The sequence below is a fragment of the Blennius ocellaris genome (assembly GCF_963422515.1).
Source record: "Blennius ocellaris genome assembly, chromosome: 21".
Classification (NCBI taxonomy): Eukaryota; Metazoa; Chordata; class Actinopteri; order Blenniiformes; family Blenniidae; genus Blennius; species Blennius ocellaris.
This window is the reverse complement of record NC_137670.1, coordinates 14,505,479-14,524,237: the sequence shown is the minus strand read 5'-3', so window position 1 is coordinate 14,524,237 and position 18,759 is coordinate 14,505,479. Positions and strand designations below refer to the sequence as shown.

Genomic DNA, 18,759 nt, shown 5'->3' with positions numbered 1-18,759 from the left:
ACGTAGCTGGTGACACACCTCTAACAACTTAGCAAACAACAGTTTGTTTGGCCTCTTCATACTTGAGGAACTTTATTAATGCAATTTTGAATCAAACCCTTCCCTTAATCAGGAATTGTGAGCATAATCTTAATAGTTTGTTTGCCATTGACAATGATTTCAGTAATTCTATTCTATTCTATTCTATTCTATTCTATTCTATTCTATTCTATTCTATTCTATTCTATTCTATTCTATTATATTCTAACTGACATGAGCATCCAAATCAGTCCTTAGCTGTTTCCCATATTAAGTACATTTTAGAAACCAGATATAACATACCTCCCTTTTGTGGAAAGGTGTGTGTCTCCTCAACAAGATGAAGTGAAAAACTGCAAGTTAACCATCAGTAAATTATAATAATAAGCGAAAATCATTGCTAATTGTATCATGGCTCATTTTCTTACGGCTTTCCAAGTCTTGAACCCAAACTAAACATCAGGACAGCTTGGAGGATTTTTACCAACATGACTGTACTCAGGATTAAATCATCGTTTCAGGTTTGAAGAATCACAGATGCATTTTTTTTTTCTTCTTCTGCGTGTCGGAGTGAAGAGCAGTAAAGGGTGACAGGCAGCCTGCATGTGAACAAAGATGTCTATCCACAAAGGTGCCCTCTCTCATCTGATCCCGGCACATCCCTCCTACAAAAAGGAGGCTTGTGCACAGCGTGCAGACGCTGCTCGCCTGCCTCTGTTGGTAAATAATGAATAGGTCACACCTGGTGGTCTCCGCCAGGCTCGCTGCAGCCTCTCTCCCTCTCTGGTGGTAGTTTGGGAATATGTGTGTACCGCCGAGTGCGTGGCAGAGGTCTAACATTAATCAAAATTCTCCGGCAGTCTTCATATTTGTTGTGGTTTCTTTAACCTTTTAGCTTTATAGTGTCCTCTTGTGTCACATTCTCTAAAGTGCTTTAGCAGTGTTTGTGCTTTTAGTGTGTGTGCGTGCATGTGCATGCGTGTGTGTGTGCAGCAGTGCCATTGAGAGCCAGCGAGGAGCATTAGTAGAGCCTCCAGCGCCACGTAAGGATGTGTTCAGTAGCACTACAAAGTGACAAATGATGGACTTACCTGTCTACGGGGAGCTAAGACACTGCACTTAAAAGTGTCCAACAATCCAGTGTCCATCATGAGGAAAGATGATTTCTGAAGAGATTTCTTTTAAGGCTTCCGGGAACCTCAAGTGGCTAAGAGCTAATTCATTACTTGTGATCACTTCAAAATACAAAGGGACCCACATAAAACATTTCTCAAATACCCAGTTGGGATGCGATGCATCATCAGTCATGCCAATAAATCTCCCTCCGTCAAGAAGGCTTGTGTCATTAAAAATACACGTGGCGTATTGAGCTGAAGTGTACCAATCATACAAGCTTTCAAAAAAAAAAAGCCTTTGTGCCGCTTCGCAATCAGCAGGTAATGAACAGCTTCAGCTGAAGTAGATTTCTACATTTGAAGTTGGGATTTAGCAATTATTTTCATTACTTTCATCCGCTGTTTTGGTTGTAATGTGTCAAAAAAAATTTTTTTAAATGCCCTTTGACAACTTTTAATAGGTTAAGTAACAACCCATACTCGATTTTCATTTAATTGAATGATTTCACTCTTGAAAAGTCATCAAAGTTTGTTTTAGGAGTCATCTTAACATCGTGAGTTATGTTGATCATAAATTAAGACAGTATATTTTGGATCTCGTTCACTCCTGTGTTGTAGTTTCCCAAGTATCAAACATATAACTCGACTCTAATGACGTTACAAATTGTCTAAATTGCAAAAGCCTTGAATTAATTTTTTAATTAAAGTGACTGTGTATTGTAACGCAGTCATGTTAAGGGTTACGACGCATGTGCCATCTGAGATCTGAGCTTTTACCAATATTAGACTGAAGGAAAAGATTTAAAATCAAATACACAAGTTGCAATTTTTAATGCAACAAACTTAAAACGAAACATGTCACTGTATTTGTAGCAAGACATATTCTAACACATGCATCTAATTCATTACTTCCCAGATATGAAGCATTTGGAATGATTGTGATTCAGGTGATAATATCTAATAATTGTAATTTCTCTGTTCCGGTTCAGTCAAAATAAAATGTGGGCCGTAAAGTGAAACGCAAACTACAGTTGGACACCCCTGTGCCTCTGTTCTATAGACATAGATTTTTGGGAAGTTGTCAATTTATTCAAGAAGAAACTCTTCCTGAAGTGCGAGATATGACTGGTTGAGCTGAGCTTATCAGCAGCATGGGCTGTGTGTGGCAGAGATAGCGTGTGGTGAGTGCGTCACGAGAGTGTGCGATTGGAGGCGGATTCAGGAGTCAAGCAGTGTTTTATCTCTTCTATATCAATCACGGAGCACCGTGGCCCCGGCGCACACGAGCGCCAGAGCTCACTGCTTTGTTTGTTGTAGTAACAATCCAACTCTGAAGTGGTATTGTGGTGCCCTTGTTTTTGTATTTTTTTTGTATTTTTTTTTTTTTTTTTACAAAGGTTACTGTTGTGTTGTCAGGGAAGCAGGAGAACAGTCCCCAGACTGTAGGTTCACAAAGCTCAGCTACAGCAAGAATGGAAATCATAGGATTTCTATTGACTGCAGCTCCTCAAGTCAATAGTCTTTACAGGGTATTGTGTTAACACAAATGCCACACGAGGCAACACACTGCACCGGGTGAAACGCACTTCACTCTGCAAGATAAACTCTTGTCATCAAGGAATTAGAGCAACTATCTGCTTTTGTGTGTTTTCCTTGTGCGCAAACAACACGGCAAATCAAAGGAATGTTTACTGGGCTGCGAAAGAGGAGAAGTGGAAGTGGAGAACAACACCATGTTTCCTGTCTAGTGATTTGTAAAACTCTTGAATTAATTTTGGCCTGGAAAGCTGGCTCCGCTTACAGGGAGTTTTCCCTATAAACAGTGGAAAGGAGACTCCTGCCCCTCGAGTTCTTTCCATTCTTTCCACCCCGTGTGACTGTTTGCCCATGCTTGCGTTCACAGTTCACAGTTCACAAACACAAACTTTATTCCCTGATTGGATTCCTCTTTATCCAGCGATCAACTGTTTCGAATGTATTAAAACTTGGGTGATTTTTGAGATAGTTTGATTATGGCGTGATCATGATTCTCACATATCGCTGCAGAGTTGATGTGATAAGGCCTTTCTGGGCAGAGTTTTTGAATTATTTGAATTAAAGTTTTAACCCCAACTGTTACTATTGCATAGTCCTGTATTGTAATATCCTTTTTTGAGAAAATCGCCAGTTCCAGTTCGAGCGGAGCCTTTCGGTGTGGAGTTTGCATGTTCTCACAGTGCATCAGTTTCTAACTAATTGCAATGGTTTCATTACAGAGTCCGAAAACATGCGTTTGAAGATTATCGATGGCTCTGAATTCGTCATTGGGGAGAATATCCGTTTCTCTCTGTGTTGGCCTGGCAACTTGAGGGTGTACCCTGTTTTCACCCATTGCCAGCTGGGGTTGGCTCCAGCACCCAAAGTTTGATGAAGTGCTTTAGGAGATGGATTAATGTGGCCAAATAACTTTTATTTTATACTTGTGCCACCGGCAGTTTAGCTCATCGGAACAATGTTGTGATTTTATAGCATTCAATAGAGCTAATGATTAAACTGGAATATAGTGAAGCTATGTGGAGGAAAAGAAAAGTCCAACTACTTAGGGTGTTAACTGCCTACAGCAGCGAGCATTCCTACTTTTCATTTGCCTTTCTTGTGCTCTTTGTTTGGCTTTGTGTGATCAAGATACTAAATTCTTAGCCAGAGGCGCTTCTCCATTTTTTGATGTTTCTCACTGCAACACTCGAGTCCTTCGAGGCCAGGAAGAAAAACTACTTTTCCAAGTTTGGTTGTTGAACATAATATCAGATCGTAAACATTGGTATTGACTCGTGTCCCATCAGGCCAATTTAATGTGTGATTCAGCTCGTACAGTGCGCCCAGCAGAAGGAATCATGTTATTAAGCCCTTTAATGAAACAGTCAGGATGGACTCTCCATATCTTTGCACACTAAAAAAAGCTCATCTAAATGGAAAACACATTGTCTTCATTATTTGCAAGTGTACAATGAAGGCAGTTGCCATGGCTACAGCCATCGGAGGCTGAAGCCTGGTTTGAGGCCAGAGGGGCTACAGGAACAAAGTGGCTCCTAATGGAGAGATTGTACAAATGGCTCTCTAAGAGGGCTATATATCGTTGGCATTTCCACGTTGGCCAGCAGAGTCACGGTGCAACAAATGATCGGTTTTGCATCATATCCTTGTGTCAGCGCCGATTCTGGTTAATGAAACAAGATAAATCCGCAACTCGTCCGCTATTCCGCTGAAAAGTCGACTAAATATTCTTGCAAATAAATTTCAGAGTGGCTGTCCTGTGTTGTTTACCCGTGTATCGGCTTTTAAAAAGCCGTGCGGAAACTTCCAGTGTACACCAATCAAAATGCAGATTGTCTACACAGCATGGTGTCCACCCAGGAGAATTACTGCTGAATACTAAGCAGGAGCGAGCTCTCAGTTCTGACTGCTGTTTATGCTTTTGAGGCAGGAAGAGGGAGGTGAAATTAGAGCGAGAGAGAGACGGCAGCCCTTAATTCATTTTCTTGTCTGAATGTAGGTTAAATTACCTTTAAATCCCACACAGAATTGCACATTGCAGGTAAATGAGTCACTTGGCAGCTGATAAGTAGCGGCAAAGACACGCTGGGAATCGGGGACAAGGTGCCTTTTTGCTGAGGGAAAGAGACGTTTCACTAATAATAGAGAAAGTGGTCGTGTGGGACCTCTCTGCTCTGCGATTTATGTCATATAATAATTGGTTTACCTGGTATGACGCCCTGTGTTTGGTCTTTGATGGGGCGGAGGTAAAACAAATTACCAGCGGGTTGACCTTTGACAGTGCTGCGTTGACCCCCAGCCGGGGAGGCTGTCTGACAGGAGCAGCAAGCAACACACCTCCGAGCTGAAGGAGCAGGCTGGATGTTGAGGGTCTGATGCGGACACTCAAAGGCACAGATGACAGAGACATAAGTAATTCACGAGACTTGCTACACAAAATAATTATGATATAAATTACTCTTCCTTTACAGGATGTGCATAGATCAGCTTTAAACGATGTCTGTGTAGGTCTCCATTAAGGCATGGATTCACTCCAGTAGACATGCTGTGGTATCGAGCACCAAGATGCTGTCTTGCATCAAACTTTGACCTTTATTAAACTTACTCACATCTTCACGCTTGCCCATTTTCCTTGCTTTCTACAAACAGGTGACATATTCAGCTTCACCTGTCAGAGGTCATCGTGTTATACCTGATTGATGTTGAAAGACGCTGTGTTCGTCGTTCAACATACTTTGTTGCTGTACCACTGTGAAATTAGTGATAATAAAGCAATCATATGTTATCTCCTTTAATTATCTGCATAATTAGTTGATCACGCTTGCCTTTTGCGTATATTTTGAGTTGCACGCCTTCATAATCGCTTGACCTCTTGTTACGTCACTTTGGCCCGTGGTTATGTGGGAAAGAAATTAAAGTGGTCCACCGAGGAAAATGATATGTACATCACACTGATCTGTTGAGTAAAAGGAGAATACAGTGCAAACAGTTTATTATGATCAATGCGCACGATTACATTTTTAAAGAAAAAAAAAGAAATATCAGAATTTTTGGCTGCTATTAGCACCAATTATTAATATGGCACAAAGCATTTCAGGGTATTCTCATACTATGAAAATAAAGTATTGTTTCCATTGACATCAGAGTCAAAAAGGATGACCTATTTTTCAAAGCTGCTACAAACCTACAAGATAGCAATAAAATAGCATTTTTGGAGTAAGAGTCTTCGTAGTGTGCAAAAAAAATTCCAAATGCAGAAGCACAACATTGCAGCTTTTCATCTGTGAATTCTGTGTGCAGGTCTTACAAAGCCCCAACAACATCCACCAATCAGAGTGCAGCTTGCATGTAGCCCGACAGATGAAACCAAGGACAATAAAAAGTGCCAAAAGAGCACTTTCTTCTCCTTGTAAAACTTATTGTGTGCGTGAACGGTAAAAATGGGCGAGGGAATTAGCATTTTTGTCAACTCAGGCATTCGTCTTCTGGATTATGACAGGGGGGCCGTAAATGATTTTACCGAGTGAATTAGACTGGAACCATAAAAGTCAAAGGGGCGCAAAAAGTACTGCCCCCCCTCCCCCCATTATGATTTAGAGAGTATCGACTGCTGAGTGCCATTCAGAGCAACTTTGAATAGATGCAACAGGAGCCTCCTGATTGTCAACGTACAATAAACACAAGCAAGTCATTGAGAGGCACTTTGAAGTTACTGTACTTGTATTACGGTTCTGCACGGCAGCGGCGGCTTGCTGTGTCTTGTTTGTGCAAGGCTTATTCTTCCCCCTGCAAACAGGTTGTTCACACGTTTGAAAGGGGCTCTGTTTGTGCTGTCGCAGGCCTTAAAGCCCGTTTCATGTCTTTGTTTATCCGAGAAGAGTTCTCAACTCTGGAGATTTGTTTGTCCTTCCTGGGCTCAGACTCTCCCCAGTCGCAGATTTAGGGGGCGACTCCTCTCTCTCTCTCTCTCTCGGCGTTCTCCGCGAAGCGCTCATTCATGTGATGAAAGAGATCCAGAGCCTTCCGCGGCCCCGCATGACGTCCACGCTATCCATTTTTCTGTAGATCAAAACTAGATATACTCTCAATTTGAATTTAAATCCGAGGGGATTGGCTGTGGCCTGCGAGGCACGTCGCACTGTCTCAAAAAGGCGCCGCTCGATATTATAACACAATTTGTATGTTAAAAAGGGTGGTCCTTGTTGTTTGGCTGTGTTTCTAAAGTGTGTGTGGGTCTGTGTGAGTATCGACCGGCGGAGGATGTGTCGCTGACAGGACAGCCTCTCTGGCCATTGTGTCAGGGAGGCGAGGCTGCTTGCTTTCAATCCATTATTGACTAATCTCATTAGCTGAGGATCCTAACGCTGAATGAGCCGCAGAAACTGACTTCTCTCCCTCCCTCACGTCGAGACACAGCGATCACGTGCACACACAAACACATTCACATGCAAACGCACTCACGGGCTTACATATCGAAGCCCCCCCTGCCACAGAGAAGAGGAGTCACTTGTAATTATAGACAGCCGTTTGGAAAGAAGTGGGTTTTTTTGGGGGGTTTTTCTTTTAAATTCAGTGGCCTTAATTAATCATTTTAATTAGGTGACTGCCTATCTGTGCTTTCTACTGGATTAGCTAATTCTGCGTTCAGCACTTTTTCCAAAGTGTCCTGACGTATGTGCCCGTGCCGGCGTTGCCCTTTGTCCCCCGGTTGCTTGGCTCTGTATCGCCGTGACAGCCTGTTTGGTTTGCTGCTCATGGATCGCGCTCACCTGTGCGCCTGCGAAAACATCTGCTTTGCATATCAGCTCGCGGGCCAACAGCATAAAGTTCGCCGTCACAGAGAAAAGGAGATGCAAAGTGTCGATGTAATTTGCACGCAGCCTTGATAATGGTCGGCGATCGCGCTCCAGTTGTCTGCATGTTTTGCTGCTGGCCAGGTGACCGGGGCCACACACCTCTGCAGTATCAGCCAGCAGCGAGAGCAGACCACTGCAGAGAGAGATTCATGACCCAGCCAGTCTGTAATTGCTGATGGTTCAGCAGTTTTCAAGCGGCTGAAACAGGAGGATACTGAATTTCTCTGCTTTTCCCCTTCTTGCAGCACTCATTTCCTCCTCCTTTCTGATCCAGTGCATCTTTCTTTCTCCCCCTCATTGTGTTGCCGCTCTCTCATACCTGCACTCTCTATCTGTGTGTATGTGTTTGTCTTTCGGTGTGTGTGTGTGTATGTGTGTGTGTGTGTGTGTGTGTGTATATGCTCCTAGAAATGCTACTGCAGGCAGCATTGTTTATGTTCACCTGTCAAACTACCTCAACTTCTCTGATGGATGATGCGGAGCTCTGTTGTTTGCCAGCAGCCAGAGATGGGTTGTACCTAAATTACACCCATGAACAATATGCCTGTCTTGGAAAGAAAAGTGAACTGGTGGAATGATTAGTCAGTCAAGCAAAAAAATGTATGAAGTGTTAAACATTTGTTTGTGTTTCTGCTCTCTGTAATTTACGGTCGGCTGATTCAATTAAGCTGCAAACGAAGCCTAAAAGCTTAATAAACAAGTGAAGTAATTATTTATTAGCCATTAGCTGAACCTAAAATGTGAAAATTATGAATTTATATAAGGACACGGCATTAAAAAAAAAAACCTTTCTAGCTTTGGCTTTCCTTGTTTTTGAAGAGTTTGGAAGCTTTAAGTGCTCCCTGCAAAACACAGACATATAAATAGTTTATTCCTCTCATTACAAAGTTTATTTGCAGCAGTGTTTTTCATTAACGTGTGTAAAAGAGATTATTTGTGTATTTCTATGTAACACTCCCTTGTGTGTGTGTGTGTCTGTGTGTGTTTGTAGAAGTATTTGTGAAAAGATGGGCTGTTATCGCTTCATATGACAGCTTAAGTCTCAGATTGCATAACGCCTGCAAACTGCCACCTCTGTCCTCGCATTCAATATTCATTTGATGCTATTTATAGCCCGCTGTAAGATTATATAAAATATGACATACTGTTCTACAAACATGTGATCTGCATCACTGAGGCTGCTTGTGATGCTCTGTGGCTTTCTTTTAGTGTTTCTTACGCAGCTGTGACCTCACAGAGAAAGGCTGTGCACCAGGGTGGGCGAAAGAATACGTCCTGAATGGAATAATTCAAGATGCAGTGATAAACAAGAAAGAAAAAGAAAAAAATTTCCCCGGTGTTTGATTGAGGACTCCACTAAGTCTACACCAGCCCCTCCTCCCTTGGAGAATCTCCTTTTTCTCCCCTGACACATTGGCAGTCCTCGCAGCTGCACGTGAGATGAGTGGCTTCCCTATTCATTTACACAAAGGCAATCAAAACATGGCAGCCAGCAATATCTGGCAAATTAGAGCAGCGCAAGTGGCACGGTGTGGACTGAGGAAGAGGCCGAGGAGGGGAGAAGGAGGAGGAGGAGGAGGAGGAGCAGGAGCAGGAGGAGGCGGAGGTTTGCATGTTGCATGGGATTCATCACATGCTTGTGTGTGTCCCCCCACGGCTCCATAAGGAAGATTTGTGACACAGATTTACTGCTGCCTGCGTTGCCTAACCTCTAAATCAGCCCTCCTCCCACACAAGAGGACCCCCAACTCCCACTTTTACATGCAGACACACTCCGCCTGGTCATGCAGGGTGGGTGGGTGGGTGTTGGGGTTGTGCGGGACAGGCGTTAGTGGAGGAGGAGGGGGTGAAAAGGGGGAAGGGGAGGCGATAGGAGGTCGAACGGACGCAGTCAAAAGCCTCCTCTGCGGATCAAGCGTCTGCCTGTCTGGTAATGTGTTGTCATTGACCAATTAGGAAATCCAGATCAAACAGGCGCAGGGAATGGCCTCTCGCTGCCCCTCTCTAAGCACTCTGCTCTTTTTAATTGAGCACATTTGTGGAATGAGAGGCTTCTCCCTGAAGGGACCGATGGCTGTAGATACTAGCAAGCTGTTAACACGGAATCAGTCCACTCAGCAAGGTTATCAAACAATACGAGGGCGTAAAAACTATATCAGTTGATGATCAGTGCCACATTGATGATGCATGTGCAGGAGCAAATGTTTTTTCAATTATTATAAGAAAAGGTCTGTTTCCAAACTTACTCTTTGTGTGTCGTACTGACATTTTTTTATTCTTAATAATGTTTTGACTCTCGTCCATATTTGATACCTTTCCCCTATGTGATGACTTGTGAGTGATACGTTTAAAAGTAATCTTTTCTGATCCTAACAAATAAAAGGCATGAGAATATATGATAAATATGCTGTCAAATCTGTAGATGTGAAAACAAAAGTAACAATAGAGTTCTACAATCTAAAGCCAGTTTTGTAAGATTGTTCTTTCTTCTTTTAAAAGTTACAAAGTCTCTTAGTTTTTGTTTTCCAGGAAATCACATTACAAATTATTAAAATCATATAAAGCTGGCTGTAATTTCTCATGTGTGTTATGTTTGTCATCTTAATAGTTAAGGTTAATTAAAAGAAACATTTAATATCTCTCGTACTGTTTGTGTTTGAAATACTGTACACAACTCCACAAATAACTCGAATGGATAGCTACAATAATTGTTTTTTATTTTGTGCGCCAAAAAAAGCTCCATGAATTGTGTTAATTTCTCAAAATGAAGACGTGAGTGGGGTCATTACAAGGTCTGGCAGTTCAGCGGTATGTCTTCGCAGGCCTCTTCGGTGAAACAGAGAAAGCTCATGTTGCGGCTGTCCATCAGTGCCGGGGCAGGTTGAGCTCATGCACTATTTAAAATCGCTCACTCTCTCTGTTCTGCTCCTCCCATTCACTCAAAGTCACAAAAGGCCAGAGGTCACCAGCACAATGGAGACACACATGCACACACCCACACCCCGTGAAACACACACACACAAGCAAACAAGCACACAACAACTGCCCCGAACTTATCGCAGCCACCCTCCACACAGTGACCACTTGTAAAGCGGCGAACACACAAACATGCACAACCTCGTGTTCTGCTCTCAGCCTTCTTTGAATTCCTTCCCATGTATCTTGCAGTTCGCCTGTCACTCCTCCCCCCAGCCCTATCAGTCTCTCTCTCTCTCTCTCTCTCTCTCTCTCTCTCTCTCTCTCTCTCTCTCTCCCCAGACCTCATAATGGCTCCTCTTGGGTAGCGGCTGCGTCTGCGGCTCCCGCTATTTCAAAGTTTTAGCTGGCCGGATTAAGCGTGGTATGTGGAAAATGAACAGCCACTCACAGGAGGGACACATGAGCTGAATGCATAATAAACCAGGAGACTGGCAAAGAAAAAAAAAATTTGAAAGGAAGGCAGGGGGGGGGTAGAAAAAAAAACACTCTCAAGTTGTCTGTGGCGGCGTCTGCACCTACACAGCAACAGTATCACTCACCGGAATGGAAATAAAATGTTTCTTTGACTTTTCCTCTGTGCTCACAATCAGAGGCAATTTTTAAGACAAAGTGTTTCAGAGTGCAGAGAGTCGTCATGATGGCTTCCTTTGTCAGATGCGGGGTGTAAATTCACCCCATATCACAGCAGTAGCTGCAGGTTTACTCTTTGGCTCAATGGTTTCATCATCATCATTATCATCACCATCATCATCATCGTCGCATGCCTCCAAAATTCCTGGAGGACTGCGGAGGAGAAAGAGGAGCTTTCCGGGGGCTCAGAGATAGCACGAGGCTAGCTAGTTAGCCTGCTCTGTTTTTGGTGGGGCTCACACAGTCATGTGCCTCATCTGTGCCGCCTCCAGGGCCCCAGGGGAGTCGAACCCCCCTCCTCTGCTATTAGCGTAAGGGTGGAGGGAAATTAAAAGGGTTGCTGTGGAGGAGGCAATAGAGGGCAAGCGAGAGGAGGAGACACCACCGTGATGCTTCTTGTGTTTGGATGGATGTGCTCTCACTTTGCTGACTCCAGGAGCCACTCACACTGGAGAATGAGTTTCTTTTTTGGGGGGGGGGTTGGTGATGAAGAGGGACTTGCTACCATATGCCTTTGTCCCTTTCGGCCTCTGAGACTTGGTGAAACGTTACACTTGGTTAGAGAGGAGATATTGCTCAGGCCCATCTATGATCCCAACCCTCTGTTTTTCAGAAGGGGGGTGGGGGGGGGGGGGGGGGGATTGTTCTACCACCCCACTGCCACCATGCCCCCTTTGCTCCTCTAATCAAGCTGCAGATGTGCCTGATGGCTGAACAATCCCTGTGTACTGAACGTAGGGCTCCCGCAGGAATCCAGGAGGCTTGCTTATGTGAGCTGTCATGAAAGAAAAAGAAAAAGTGAGAGGGCAAAGAGAGAGGGAGAGAGTGAATGTGAGTCTGCCTGAGAGAGAGGAGAGGTAGGGTGGGGGGTGGGGGGGGTGGAGAGGTGGAGTGAGTTAGAGAGGGAGAATGGGAGATGGAGAGAGACAGAGGGAAAGAGGGAGAGATCAGTGAACAGCGACCAACACAGCAGGGCTCCTTTGGATTTTGTGTGTGTGTGTGTGTGTGTGTGTGTGTGTGTGTGTGTGTGTGTGTGTGTGTGTGTATGTTAAAGTGGCACAACTGCGAGCCCGCCCTCGCTCACGGTTGCCTCTGGAGCTGCAGACCAAACCACATTAAATAAAAGAAATCCATTCCCAAGCCTGTTAAGGAGCCATGTGGGGAGGTGTGAGAGTGTGCGTGCACTCGAGTGGCTGTGTGTCCATATGTGCGTGCAGCAGAGAAATGGGGGAAGGGAGGAGGAGGGGGGAGTAGGTGGTTGGAGAAGGGCTGAGGGGAGGGGAGGTAGAGCAGGGAGGTGGGACGGGCAGGAGGCAGCTCATATTATCCTCTGTGCCAGCTCTGGATGGAGCCTGCCGGGGATTATGGCACATTCTGTAAAGCAACAATGGAAGCGGCACCGTTTCGTACACATTTCCATCCTCTCTGCTTTTTCCTCCGTCGAACAAACACAGCTTTGTCCTCGCTGCCTGCCTGGCCCCTTACCAGGCAGAGAACCAGGCAGACACCTGGAGTCCTAGAGGTGCCCTCTCCAAACTAAACACCCCTCCCTCAGAGCAAGAAAACAGCATCCCTACAATGTTGAGATAATTAAAGGGGAGCTTTCACGCCGGCCTCAGCCGACAGTCGGAAGAAAACAAGACATATCTCGGAATCAAAGCTCATTAAAATCATGAGGGTGAGGAGATGCTTCCTCCCCTCCTCCCTCTCCTCCTCCATCTTCTTCCCTCCTCCCTCCTCCCTCCTCCCTCATTTTTTTTTCACCCTTAAGCAAGTGCTGCAAACAGCAGAGCCCTAGTCAATGATGGCGCAGATTAGTCCTTTATTGCCTAATTCACCTACAATAGACGACTAACAGGGACACGATCACCTTGAGCGGTACCTCTTGACACGTCCCCATAAGACGCCACAGTGATGCTGATTCCTTCACTTGGGCCACCTTGTTCGCTTTTAATGGTGTCAGCAGTGCTTAGCTTAGTAGCTTTCGATTAGCGAGGTGTGTGTAATTGTGTGCGCACGAGTGTCGGTTGCGGTGGGGGGGTGTTTCACACTGCTCCGCGAAGGTGTAACACCCTGCCTGTAGTGTTGTTGTAAAGCACATTAGGACTGACTGAGCGTGTTGTTACGGTATCATGATGCTGGTCCAGCACTCAGGGGAAGGTGAGAAGAAGAGCGTGCGTGTGTGCGTGTGTGTGTGTGTGTGTGTGTGTGTGTGTACGTGTGTGCGTGTGCATGTGCCTGTGATTGGGACAGTGGCCAGCGTGGTTTGTTGTCTTTTGCCTTGGTACTTGAGAACAAATGTCATTAAAACAGCAGATCACACTGATTTTCAATATTTAGGCAGTTTTGAACCTTCTTGTTTCATTTCATTAATGCCACTCATATAGTCTCATCTGCTTATTATGTTCTCCGGACTCCATGCGTGTGTGTTTATGAAATTTCAAAACCATCATTTTGAAACATCAGTGAAGATACAAAATGATGCGTTGTGTTTGCATAATCAGAATTTATGAATTGCGCTCTTATAACACGTGTTTATGTGAATTTTCTCAGTTTGGAAATCATTTATCATATTGTTCACGTGACATTTTACACCTATCGGTTGCCAAGGCCTCATAGTCAGGACCCGGTTCGAGTCTGTGCTTGGCGGGGGGGATTTGTGTTGTTTGCATGTTCACCGTCTCACTCTCTCTCCGTTTACTGGGCTTTGCCTGTAGTGAGCTGGGACCGGCTCCAGCAAGTTAAATAACTGTTGCAGGTGTATAGATGGACCGAGCCGGCAGAAAGGAAAAGTGGTCCCAGGGGAACAATAAAGTTTATTTGGGTGGGTTCATATCATGTGCACATAATACTAAAAGTTCATCTGAGTTTATTCTTGAATGTCTCACGTAAACTATCAGTTCGTATATTTACTTTTGTATATTTAAATGTATTATACATTTATTTGGTACACACCCTTTTACCACCCTTACTTTGAAAAGTATTCAAAAGTATCTAAATGTTGCCAAACTGTCTGAAGTCTCATTTCTAACACTGAGAGACTTTGCCGGTAGTCGATATCTTGCTTTGGCAAGCACAAAGATATCAAGACCAATGGCCAGAAGTATGGAAATAAGGAATGTAACAAACTGGAAATGTCCCTTTTACGGCACCGTGCCCGGTCCCAGAGTAGCCTGACTGTTTTGGTTCACAAGCCATTTATATGAATAAATTAAATCTGTTTACCACTTCCCTGCGCCTCAACAGCTCAGCTGAGAGACTGTGTAAAGCGGAGAGAGTTTGTGATCCATTTGTTCTGCTGTGATGGTGGGATAAAGCTAATCATTGTCTGCTCCTCTCCCCCTCAGACTGTTTTCATCCTGCAGAGCCGAGGCGCGCAACTCATCTACGTTACATTAGCAGGCTACAAACTGTCTTTGAAGACGCGGGGTTGGGTTTTTGGGTGTCTGAAATAATGTTTGGACTCCAAACTGTGACAGTTCAAAAAGCAATCCTCCCGTTTCTTACTGGAGATAATGCTCTGCCTTGGTGTCTTCATTCAGCATTGTTTAGCGTCACCGTCTTCCCCCGTCCCTGCCGCGGCACAGTTTTGTCATCAAATTAAATCTGCAGCCCCTTTTCAAGGTACACTTATGTAACATGATCACGTAATGAGACAAACATGGACCCTGCCTGACGGGAGACAATCCTACTCTCTGTGGGGTGCCGTGTGGAAACAAAGCTTTAAAGTAGTGGTACGGGGGGGGAAGAAAAACATTGTTTTACCCTAGAGGTGGGCTGATAGTACTGTGAAAAGCCCATTTGAAGAGGTAGGCCTCATCTGTCACTGGGCAATGGAGGAGGCAGCCATGCAGAAGCCCCCTGATTATAAAGAGATAATTTCATCCAATCCTCCGGTGGTGCTCCATCGCCTTGCCGCCATACTCCACTGCCTTTCATATTTGTTCCCAGCCTGCATCTCCTCACCCGTTTCGTTTTATTACAGCTCCCACTCAATACATATATTTTAGCTCCCCCTTGAATAGCGGAGGGAAGCGGGGCTCCCTCCCTCCTCCCCTGCCCCCCCACCTCTCTTTTGTTGTGCAGGAATCCACAGCTCTCAACTTGTTGTGTAACGCCTGCCGTGCAATTTGCAGTAAATTAAGCTCAAGTAAGGCGCGTATTCCCCGCCGCCCCTCCCCCCCAAACACACATGCTTACACACACACACTATAAAGCGTCACTCTGGATTTGTGAATCAAGGCAAATAAGATCACATAAGGTGGTTGGCACAGAGAAAATAATAATATGATAACATCTGCAGGATAGAAAAAGAGCGTGTAAATAGGGGCGGGCTTATAATTGCATCTGTTGTCATATCTCCACAGTATCATGGGTCTAATCTTTAAATTGGCTCTTGTTAGTCATCAAAGATATAACAAAGGACTAGGGTTTAATTAAAACTAGCAAATGTTTGGAATTTGAATCACGCCACATTTCTGTTGAGTCACATTTTTATGATCAAATTAAGAAGATAATATGAGGGCAAAAGCTTAATAGTAAAATGATATCATATGGTTTGTTAGAACAACAACAGTGAAGGAGCAGAGTGGATAAAGAGCAGCCCAGCCTTGTTTTCCCCTCATTTTAACTCGCCGACGGAGGTAAGAAAGATGACATGAGGAGAGAACAAGGGAGAGAGCGAAGCGAAGGGCAGGAGGGAAGAGAGACGGAGGGAGCAGGTCGACTTGCTCATCAATAACCACAAGGTCAGACAGGCAGTGCCGGGCTGAGTGGGGCCTGTTAGGAAGCAGCAGCTGAGGATTTGTCGAGCTTGTAAAGGCTTAAAGCAACACCACCGCCTTCTTTGTGCCACTAGCCAGGCCTTTGAAGGGCCAGGGAGACACCTGCTGGTGGCTGAGGGGCACGATGAGCTCATGCTCCTCCTCGCCAAGGATGGGCTCACTATCAGCTGGCACAGAGAGGGTGCAGAGGAGAGTATTATAGCAACAAGCACCTGAGGGATGTATAAAGTTAGTGCATGAACATATGTCATCACTGAAGAGGCTTTTCTCCTCTGTGGCGTTCAGGATTTAGTCGGATGACGAGAATGCGTAATTTTCGATTCATTACATTTACATTTTGTCTCCTGAAGTCCCACGGATATTTCTGCTTCAGAGAGATGCCTGCAGATCGCCGCGTTTGTAAAATCCGCGCAAATAAATATTTATGGAAAATTATAACAACCTCAAAGGTGATTAACCTGTGTCTCCGGAGTCTCAGATGCATGTTCGCTATCAGAAATGTCAACAAACAAACACTATTCCATCTGCAGAGAGAGAGAGTGCGGGCGCGAAAATAAAATCCTCGGTTGTGTCTTTTTCTTTATGAGCTTTGTAATTTATCGAGAGGACTGTACTTGTGTGCCCTTCTCTCCTCTCAAGTACAGGCATGAGCAGCTCCAATAGGTAGCATAAAAGCTTTTTAGCTGTCTAGTGGAGTAGATTACTGGCCCTGCCGTTAAATCCAGCTCGAGACCCCTAAGTGAGCATTATCAGTCTGGTGCAGCATGCTGCCTCCTCTCTCTCTCTCTCTCTCTCTCTCTCTCTCTCTCTCTCTCTCTCTCTCTCTCTCCCCCTTACTCACTTTCTCCCTCTCTCCCTCATCTCACAGGTACTTTGTGCAGTGAAATTTCTCGCTGTGTGATGGTAATGGAGAAAGATGGTGTGTGGAGGGAGGGGTGTTTGAGTGAGAGATGGTGCACCACAGGAGGAGATGTCCCTGCAGTAGCATGAAGCAAAGATTGAGACAGGGGGGTGTGGGGGGGGTGAACTGGTACACTTTCCACCACCCATGTATGTGCCTATTAATTCACTAACCCATCTACTTCAACCTGCAGGTCACCGTGAGTTATAGCCGGCAGCCGTACGTTTATTTGACACTGAATGCAACATTAAATCACATCCCGCCGAGGCAAAACTGATAACCTTTAATGCAGCTTGTAATAATTTATTTCGACTTGTGATAATGCTATGTAGCATGTCAGATCACACAGACATTATTTGCTTTGCATGGAAAATGATTCTCTCAGATGAAAAAAAAAACAAGAGAGAGAGAGAGAGCGAAGAAGAAGAAAAAAGGTTTTCCTTTAAGCTGCTACTCCAAAATCAATAGTGCGCTGTAAGGGGCTTTGTCAGAGGAACTCTTATGTAGCAGGAGAGCAAGAGGAGGAGGCAGAGGGGGAAATGAAATGTAGAGCATGTCTGGGCCCAGGGTACAGATAATTGTTAACCAAAGATTACATAATGGCTAAATAATGTAAACAGAGAACCGCATGCCAAGTTACTGTTCTCACAGTCCAGGATTGAAGGGTTTCATCCAGTTTTCTGAGGTAATGCTGAAAAAGCTGTGCACGAGTGTGTGCGTGTGTTCCTCCCCATCTATGTTCATTTTCACCCTGAGGTGCTTTAAAACATGGTCAGACATCCTGTCTAAGTCCAGCGTGTCCTTTTCCAGAGGTGCACAGCAGTGTTCGGGGGCAACCGCCAGGGCTTGTTAAGGGTGTCACAGGAGCAATGAGGAATGTCATCCTTTGGGCTCTCTGGGGTGCTTGTCACCTGCCAAATCAATATCTCCCTGCTCAGCTCACAGCACACTCTGTACACACACACACATACACACGTAATATCCTGCAATATCCTGGTGGTGATGGGATTGGCAGCTCCTCTTGGAACAGTGGAGCTTTAACACGTGTCTGCGTCTCTGTTGCAGAACTCTCCGGTTTAATGGCTGGCAGGTAGAGGCCAAAGAGGGACAATCAACATGAACTCGATACCGTCGATGGACAGACACATACAGCAGACCAATGATCGTCTGCAGTGTATCAAACAGGTGAGACACAGCTGTTGCCACTTCTCGACCACTGAATGTCATGTAGAAGTATTTCCTCTCGCACAGAACATGAGAGCAAACAAACCATATTTTGTATGTGTATGAGCAGAAATCACCTATAATGCTTTTGAAAATTCCTTATGGATATGCACGTTTTTATTCATGCAACTAATGTTTAAGGGATTTAAAAATGCACAAACCTGAAGGAATCAGAGAAATCTGAGGCATGATACTTGTTTTAAATGTTCTCTATTAATCCCTGTGGCTAGATCCAAGAAGAGTTTTGGGAGTGGAAAAGTACATTTCTGGGACATGGGATGCCTATTCTTATATAAGGCAGACATGCAGTATGTTGCCTGCAACATGCAACATGACACATACAGAGGTGGAAATTAATAGCACATTTGCATAAGTGGTGTACTTTGCACCTCCAGCTCCCATAAATCCAGTTTAGATGATATCATTGTTAAGTACAGTTAATAGAAAACACACTCGCCTGTGGGATAAGACAAATATGTACCCATTTAGGCTAATGACTTTTACAGTCTCAACTAAAGAAAGACACATGCTCGATCAGTTAATAGAGATATTCTTAGTCGTTGACAGTTTGTTATAGGCAAAGGTTTAATTGCCATATATTTGCATTTGTGAGAAATCTGGATATATTTGTCTCTTGGGGGTAGAATGGTACATTTCCGGGTCCTTTTGGGAAAAAGAAATATCAGTGTGGATGTGTGCACAATCACGGTCAGGGTTCT

General features: G+C 44.5%; 1 protein-coding gene across 2 annotated transcripts in view; it reads left to right on the top strand.

Moving 5' to 3' along the window:
* The window catches only part of LOC308145614 (zinc finger MIZ domain-containing protein 1-like), a 114,159-nt gene that overhangs the window by 58,618 nt on the left and 36,782 nt on the right, over positions 1-18,759 (top strand). For both annotated transcript variants that reach the window (XM_080517083.1, XM_080517082.1), the window contains one exon: positions 17,882-18,001. In XM_080517083.1, the coding sequence (XP_080373209.1) occupies positions 17,933-18,001 (69 nt within the window). In that variant the 5' untranslated portion in view covers positions 17,882-17,932. The remainder of the gene's footprint in view (positions 1-17,881; positions 18,002-18,759) is intronic.